The following is a 9347-nucleotide window of genomic DNA, read 5'->3' on the forward strand; positions in this document are numbered from 1 at the left end:
TTACCTGCTTTAGTGTGGGTGTAAGGGAAGAGGGACATTTCCAAAGCCAGAGTTTTGAGATTAGTGAGGTACCTCCTCTACATCAGTAACTCCAGAGTGAGACACTGGATCTATGGAATGAAGGAAAATCAATTCTTGTCCCAAAGACCCCTTAAAAACACATGGTCACCTGTAACAAAGCCAAAGGACTGTGACAACTGAGTGGAATTTCTGAGGGTCAAAGTCTCAGGTTCATACAATATACACAGTGATCAGTCACCATGTTTGTAATTTCTTTGATATGGTAATTCACAAAGCAAGGCATTTCATGTCCTAATTTTCAATCATTCCTAGAGCTCAGAGTAAAATCTGTTAAAATTCCAGGTTATGGAGAAATCTAGTATTTTTAAGAAAGGAAGGCATCCCTCCACCCCTCCCTGGCCTCTTGATTATCTAGAACTATTATGATTTTCCTATAAGATCTGTTTTCTTACCAACATGGATGTATTTATTATGGATTTACAGGCAAAGTCTGCAAACTTGAGAAACACAGGTTTTTCTGTAATTCTATTTTTCCGATGAGACCCCATGGTCCTTACTCTGAAAACAGGATTGTAACACTATTGTTTGTCATTGGCTCTTCACAAATACCACCAGTAGAATCTTTGCTCTCGACAATCATTCTAGGCACTTAAACCATGTCATATTCAAAACACACTAGCTTTTTAAAGGGACCCTAATATGTTTATGATGGTCAATTAAAATGAATCATGAGCCTTCAAACACAGAATCTGCTTTGTGGTTGGGTTTTACTCTTCTGTTGTTGATAATGTGCCTTAAGTGCACAACTTAGGTACAAATGGTAACAGCAAAGAAAGCTCTTGAACTGGAGTTCTCCGGATGGTTTGTGTCAAATGGAATGAAGTATCATCATCACAGAAATAAAAGATTCTATTTTTCACTTGCAGAAAGAATTTAACAATGACTGTAAGCTGAAGGAGAGGATAGAGGAAAACGGATACAATACGTATGCATCCTTTAACTGGCAGCACAATGGGAGGCAAATGTACGTGGCACTGAATGGAAAAGGAGCTCCCAGGAGAGGACAGAAAACACGAAGGAAAAACACCTCAGCTCATTTTCTTCCAATGGTGGTCCACTCATAGAGGAAGGAATGTTTGTGGACACAGCAGAACTAAAGGCCCTTTCGCCAGGACTAGTCGGTATTCTTCATGAAGACAGTAGCTCAAAAGGCAAAGACACATTGCAGATGTCTGCCTGCTTGCAAGAAAGGAAGTCTTTGAAGGTTTTGTACTCACTGCTGACATATGATGTTCTTTTAATTAGTTCTGTGTCATGCCTTATAATCGAGATAATAGGCAGATTAAATGGGATGGAAGTTATTCCTAAGTGAACAACACTGTGGCTGGGTTTTTGGTTACGTTTTTGTTTATGTTCTTGTTTTTGAACCTCTGAGATAGAACTTAAAGGACATGGAACAATCTGTTGAATGATCTTCGGGAAAGCTATTTATGGAATACGAACTCGTATCAAAAACTTTCATTGCTCATTCAAGCCTAGTGATTCAATGAGCAGTAGGACATGCAAGCATTTACTGGAAAGCACTTGGGTCATATCATATGCACAACCAAAGGAGCTTTGGGCGTGGCATCAAGGAAGAATTGGATAAGATTTAAAAATGTAAACATGTTAGCGTAAAACTGTTCTAACAAAACAAATAGTATGGTATGCTTGTGCATTCTGCCTTCATCCCTTTCTATTTCTTTCTAAGTTATTTATTTAATAGGATGTTAAATATCTTTTGGGGTTTTAAAGAGTATCCACAGCAGCTGCCCTCTGATTTACCTTTTCTTTTTCTTCAGCACACCCCATGCATGTTCATGACAAAGTGTTTTTAAAACTTGGCAAACACTTAAGACTAGGAGAGGAGCTAGGGAAGGAGGGTGAGAGCCCCGTGTAATATCAGTTAACTTAATATCACTTCTGCAACAAGAAGAATCAACAGTAAATATGACAGTGCTGGGGCATGGCTTGATGAGACATATCTGCCATCATTTAGAAAGAGCTATCACTCCTAAGGCTTCCTTTCATAAAAAATAGACCAGAACGCCAAATTCTTTTCTCTCAGTATATCAATGGGTCTCCAATACAAAAAGAAGGAAAATTGTGAAGTAAATTTTAGTAGCCTAGCCTCATTATTTGCTAATGATTTTTTGCCATGGCTCACAGTAGTAAGTGATGAAGAGGCTGTCTGCATATATAAGAACCCTTTGTAAGTCCCACATAGCACATCTCCCCCCCAAAGGAATTATCAAGAAATTTGAAGTGCAACCCTTCCAGGGGCTTAAACTGAGCAAATATATCCTGGTATATGTCTAATCACATACGGAAACCTGTTCCAGCTGTATGGCCTAGTCATTACAAAACCAAATAAAACTTATTTTCTGTAAATTTAAAGAGCTTTGGAAGATTCCATAATGTAACCATATCAAAATTCATTTTGTTAGAGCAGGCATAGAAAACAATACATAGGAATATACCAGTCATCGTCACATTGTATTCCACTAAATAAACACATAAGCCTTATTTGCAGTGTCTGTAGTGATTTTAAAAGAAAAGTGTAGAAAAATACTATTTGTTTTAAATACTTTAAATCATAACTATAAGATTATATTGATGCTGCGGTTTTATCTTCATATTTCTTGTTTTGAAAAGGTCTGTTTATTTTTATTGTTCAGACACAGTATTTTGGTACAAGGGAAAGACTCACTAAATGTCTTTTTACTAAAGTTGAACCTCTAGAAAGGCTGGTGTTTTGTGATCCTCTCTTATAACTTCATCGTGTCGATACTTAACCAGCACGTCCAGTTAATCTGTTACTTAAGAATTAGTTTTATTAAGACATTTTCCCATGAAGTTATTCCATTACAGGTCTTTATTTTTTCCATTCCTTAAAAAAGGTGGAATTTCAAAAGATATGCATTTGAGGCAGCGTGTTTTGGCTTATGGCTAAAGTTGCATTTCATAGCATTTGGCTTCCAACTTGCTTCTTGACAAATCAGATTCTAAAAATGTTTAATTTTTGTGGTTGGAATCTGTATGTTAAAATATAATTGGTAACTGAGTCTGAGAGTTGTAATGTAATGTATTGCTATCAGAACTAGATTATCTTTGTTCTTTTATTTTAAATAATAATTGCACCTGACACATGAACACGGACCACCCAAAACCAAAATTAAACGTTTGGTAAGACAAATACAGTATTAGATGACTACACTAACAGCAAACAGGGCACAAACTGGATTCGTATTTCACATAGCCATTTAGATTACCAAGGAGACTATGTGTAAACAGGCATCGTTATTGCACTCGAAACACTAAAACAGCTTCTAGCAAAATGTATCAAAGCTTGCAGAAGCCAAAAATAGAAAACATATCCCTCACCTCCCCCCCAACACACACACACACACACACACACACACACACACACACACAGATAAGAACAGAAACAGTATGGTAAGGAGTAAGGAGATTCTCCTGCATTTAAAAATGGCATCTTTGCTTGATAATTGAGACAGAATTCTGGTCCCCTCTGCAGCTGGATTGTGCTACTGAAGAAAAAGCAGTTCCAGTCTGGAATATTATATGTTAAAAAGAAATCATCATGATTTGGGGAGCTCAGCCTCTGTGGGAAGTGTGGCCCCCGGCCATGATGTCAAAGTGTGTCAGCCACAAATGTATGTCCCCATCTGAGTGTTGGTTCGGAGAAGACTCCTCATAAAGATATAGAATCCCTTCCTCCTCCTACCTCCCAAAAGGCTGAACAGTGTATAGTATGTTACATTTAAGTAAATCAATAAAAATGCTGGGAAAAGAAAACAGAAATATTGTCCTTGTTTGTTTTATTAGCCTATACCTAACTATACCTGGGAATAGAAAGAGAGGCTCTAGTGTTCTATGCATGGCAGGATGTGGTTAAATGCCCCACAGTCCCAAACAACAACAAAAGAAAAACATCACTCAAACATTTGTAAGTTTTCTTTAATGTTTTACATGTGTGAGTCAGCTATCCTTACTCTAATAACAACCAAATGCTTTGGATTTTTCCTAAGTATTCAGGTCCACCTAATTTACACAGTGGATAAAGAAGGATGAATTGAAAACAAGGATGGCTTGTGAAACAATGAAAGACTTTTGGAGGAAAGCCAGGAGGCTGCAAAATCTGATTTCAAGGGGAGAGAATAGGCCAATGAATTTGATTTGAGAAGTAGAGACAGAAAAGCATATAATTATGCAAGGGGTGTCCGGGACCCAAGAAAAGTTATGGACACTATCTAAATTGGCCAGCATGAATACTGCACAGTGCCAATAATTTGGACATTGTTCATTCAGGATTTATGATTATTCAGCAAAAATAAAATTTACCCTTTCCTTATCAGTGAAGGCATTAGCTGTTCCAAACTTTGCTTAAAAAAGTTAACTGTAGGAAACCATGAAATACTTACAATACCTCGTGCATTAGAAGTAACCCATTTACATGCAAACAAATACCATGTTGAATAAGAATTCTTGTCTATTTCACTTGACAGAACTTTTCCAACTTAAAGCAGTAAGGAAAAAAGAGGAGTATTTTGGAAGCGTACTGGAAAGAAAAGGACAAGTCTGAGTTCCACTGGAACTGGGATATGAGGCAACTAAGTTCTGCCTCCTCACAGGCACTCATTTCCTCTTACCTCAGACTGGCTTTTTTTGCTGGGCTACTTACTGCTTGCCACCGATTTCCATCCTTCCAACTCTGAAACCGCAAATCTCTTTTTCTCAAGATCTCCAAGTGCAAATATACTAGGTGTGACTGTTACTGGCCAGGTGTGGAGAGCATCACAACCTCTAGAGCAAACAGTCTGGCATGGGGACTGGCCAAGTGTCAAGCACATGACCACAGAGCTGCAAGGTGCAGCTTCTGCCCACAACTGGAAGTAATGAAGAACAGTGTACCAAGGAAAGGGCAGAGTGCTGGACAGGTGCAAAACCCAAAACGGTTCTTAGTTATATCAGTGAGACCACTGACCTAATCATGTATCTCTTTTTAAAACATAGATCTTTTAATCTTATATTTTTCACTAATTCTAATTAGCCTTCATCTAATTTGTTCAAATCAGTGACATCTCAAGATTGTTTTTCTTTTATGCATCTTTTATAATGAAAAGATTATATTTGTTTTGCTTTGTTCTAAAGCCAAGAGAAGGACCCTGAATGTAGCCAGGATCACTGTAATTCTGTAAACTTTACAGAATAATAACAGATGAACGAAAGTTTTCACTAAGTCAAAAGGTAATTCTTCTACTCAATACCAGCCTCTATCATAATAACAAGAAAAGTTATTTAACTCAAGAGTATATCCCAGTATTTTCAAGTCTATCAACATGTAGAAAAAATTTGCAACTCAAATGCCATTCGTTATTTAAAATATGGAATAAAAAGGAGAGAAAAATAAAAAAACCTGCTTTATATCCTTTACTACATCTTTTATACATTCACTATGAGCCAAAAGAAAACCTTATAACATGCATTTCTCTCTTTTGCTGATTAGAATAAAACACAGAATGTCCTTGCAAGGGACTAATCTACTGAAAAACACCTTTACAAACACTATGTATTCATTAAAATGGAATAATCATGATCAAACTAATGAGATCAAAGGAACTGGTCTCATTCCTAAGTGGCTATTAATGAATATTCCCATGTGGCTGCTCCGTGATAGCAGCTAAGGGCAACAATTCCATACTCAAAGAGAAAAGCCATATGTCAACCATATATGCATGTGGCACGTATTATCTTACACATTTTTATTATCCCCCATAAAAGAGCCTATATTCATTTTTTAATACAGGCCATTGCATCCTCTAGAGATGAGCACAGGCAAATGAAGAATCAAAACATCCCATGTTCCTCATTACAACTGTAAATTGAACATATGCCTTCGTACAACTTAGGCAGTGACCCCAGCTACAGAGTAACCATCTACAGTCAGGTCTTAACCCTCCTAAGGGTTTGTTTTTAATTACCTTATATACATCCTAAATGACTAAATAATCTTACAATTTTCTAAATTAGTTATCATTTCTGTGCTCAATTTAAGCTGCTGACAATGCAAAGATTCCTAGGTCTTTCAAGGAGCAGTAAATTAAAATCAGTGTTTCATAGGTATTATTTTAAAAAACAACAACAACAACAACCTTTATGGTTACAGCAGACATTCAGGTGAGAGGTCACTTATCAATTCAACATTAAAAATGTTTTAACATCTGCTATTTAAACACCAGACTTTTCAATATCCATTTTTTTCAGTGACATGACCAATATATTCAGACACTAATAGTATTTCAGCCAATATCTGTAAAACTGATATGAGAAAAAAATCTGTATTTAGGGAGCTTTGCAACTAACAAAACACAGAAAAATGGTATTGCAAATAAGCAAAGATGCAAATAATATCTTATTTACTTTCCTAATAAATTGATATTAAATGTAAAATGCATTGTATCCTCATGCAGGAAACAAATGAAATTTAATAATATTTAATAATATTTTTTAGGTCCAATTACATAATGTTCCTTCTCATCCTACCCCAGGAAGTTTTGCATTCCATCCTCTAAAATCTCCTAAGAAACACTCAAATCCCCACATTTCAACTGCAACATTTTCTCTCTTTCCTCATTTTTAACTCCAGGTGATATCAAATAGCTATGTGAAATCGATTTCCCTGTTAGACTCATAAGAAAAGACAGACTTTATACCCATACCTACCTTCAGCTGCTTCAAACAAGTAAAGACTCCACAATAATAATGTTAGTAGAGATTGTTGGAGGCCTCTAATATTGAGTGCTCGGAATTGTTACATTCTCCTTTCTGGTCATTATTATTCCTATTTCTCTCTATGGTTATAAATATTCCCTAGTGATAAAAATTAGCGGTTCCTAATCATTTAAATTACTCATCTCTACTTTTAAGAATAAAAGAAAAACAATTTAAACATAGGACCTACTAGGGGCTGTAGTCCTAACTGCCAGTATTTTAGGATATAGTCCTATTAAATAAATGGGTGGTGGGTACTAAGGAGGGCACCTGTGTTGAGCACTGGGTATTATATGTAAGTCATGAATCACTAAAACTAGAGTGGACCTCTAACCTAGCATGACTTGTGTCCTGATAAAAACAGGAAACTTGGACACAGACATGCACTCAGGGAGAACACCATACAAACACAAAGACAGGGACTGGGTGATGAGTCTATAAGCCAGGCAACACCAACAATTGCCAGTAAACCACCAAAAGTTCTCCACTCTCACAGGCCTTAGAAGGAACCAACCCTCCCAGTACCGTGATTTCAGACTTCTAGCATTCAGCCAAGTGAGACAATGAAATTCTGTTGTTTAATCCACCAAGTTTATAATACTTTGTTACGGTAGCTCTAGGAAACTAATACAGAGTCCGTAACTTAAGACCCACAGAAATCAGGAGGATGTTTGACACATTGGGAATCATAATGCTTTCATGTCAGTACATAGAATTGTTTGACATCAACCGTCATATCAAACAACCTGTAACACACTCCCAAGCCATGTCCCTGAGAAGTCCAATGTACAGTTTTGCTCAATAAATCTATACTTATGCCATAAATTTTTGGAGTGTCCCCACAATCATGTTATACTTTCCCCACAAATTTTGTGGTTTCTTAATGACCCCAAATATGATAGATTCAAAAACCTACACTTGACCCAAATCTCAAAATGGTAGTTAGATGAATTTGATGTAACCAGAAAATTTAGTGGGAAACAGACATACTTTGGGGAGTTCTAATTTTTTTTACATCTTGACCTTCCTTGTTTACTAGAGGAACAACAAAAAACAATCAAATTAGTACGTACAAGTATAAATACTTGTACCATATGTAGATATGGTAGCCTCCACTAATTTCTGACAATTTTATGAATTAGCATCTCCATTATTTTATGCAAAATATTTACAATAGACTACAACGAAGACGTGACGATAACATAATGGAATTGGCTAATATATTAAAATGTATACGTCTAATGAATATTGCTCACTTCAGAGAACATTAGGAGACCATATTTATAATATTCTTCATCCTAGAAATCAAATGTTCTCAGCTCCTACCTCCTTTTCAAAGCACTGATTTGATGCCGGGGACTTTCTGTTCCATCCCATCCATAGTAGTTCATACCAAAGATGGGCACCTGTGCTCACACTCATTTACAATCCTAGCTTTTATCTTTTTAGTCTTAATTTCCCCAGTAGAATTACACAATTAGCTTTTGAGTCTGAATACATTACTGAACTTGTTTCTATGATCCTACTGTTGTGCAACCATAAGATGGATGGCTAATAAGGGCCATCTTCAAAAACTTTTAGTAAATCCATCCAGAACCAAAAATGTATAAAACAATGAAATGCTTGTGTTATGTACTCAAAAACTACAAGGATCTTCTGTAAATATAGTCTCATTTGCCAAACCGTTTCTCCTAATTTGTTTATTCCTCCTCCTTTGATCATTTCCCATCTGAACTTCCATCTTCTTTTGTACAACTAGTAATCAAATAAGCAAGAAGCTAGCAGGCCTTCAACAAAACAGACATCTGCTAGGCAAATAAAATAACTCCAGGATAATCCAATGCTGAGTCAGTGCTGCATTTAACCACAAGAAAACTCAACATTCAAAATATCACAGGTTGGTTCCAGGACACAACATAATACCATCACTGGAAGGTTTGTCCAAGATTTGTCTCCTATATCAAATGCAGTAAATTAGCTGAAAGGTTGAGCTCCGTCATTCGGCTCTTCCCCTAATTTTATAAAGGATAAGACTGAGGTTCATTTTCCTTACCAGAGCTCCATGCTAGGTAATGAATGCAGGTCTCCTGATGCCAAATTCACTCTTCCTTCCATTAGATGAGAACTTTGCCAAACAAATAAATAAATAGAGAACCACACCATTTACAGTCCAAGGTTGTTTTTTTTCAATGTACGTCTAAGGATAATGAAGGTGTTTCCTTTAGTGATACATCTCTTATGGATGATTTTTTGAGAGGAATAGTATATATACTTTGAATCAGAGAGATAGAATTTTTTTTAATGTTTATTTATTTTTGAGAGAGAGAGAGCGCGCGCATGCGCAAGTGAGCAAGCCTGAGTGGGGAAGGGACAGAGAGAGAGAGGGAGACACAGAATCTGAAGCAAGCTCCAGGCTCTGAGCTGTCAGCACAGAACCCGACGTGGGACTTGAACTCATGGATCGCAAGGTCATGACCTGAGCCAAAATCAGA

General features: G+C 36.7%; 1 protein-coding gene across 1 annotated transcript in view; it reads left to right on the top strand.

The window, feature by feature from the left end:
* The window catches only part of FGF10 (fibroblast growth factor 10), an 83315-nt gene extending 77922 nt beyond the window's left edge, over nucleotides 1-5393 (top strand). Inside the window, exon 3 of the mRNA XM_015063308.3 lies at nucleotides 948-5393. Within this exon, the coding sequence (XP_014918794.2) occupies nucleotides 948-1145 (198 nt within the window). The 3' untranslated portion in view covers nucleotides 1146-5393. The remainder of the gene's footprint in view (nucleotides 1-947) is intronic.
* The last annotated feature ends 3954 nt before the right edge of the window (nucleotides 5394-9347 follow it).

Source organism: Acinonyx jubatus, chromosome A1 (assembly GCF_027475565.1).
Source record: "Acinonyx jubatus isolate Ajub_Pintada_27869175 chromosome A1, VMU_Ajub_asm_v1.0, whole genome shotgun sequence".
Lineage (NCBI taxonomy): Eukaryota > Metazoa > Chordata > Mammalia > Carnivora > Felidae > Acinonyx > Acinonyx jubatus.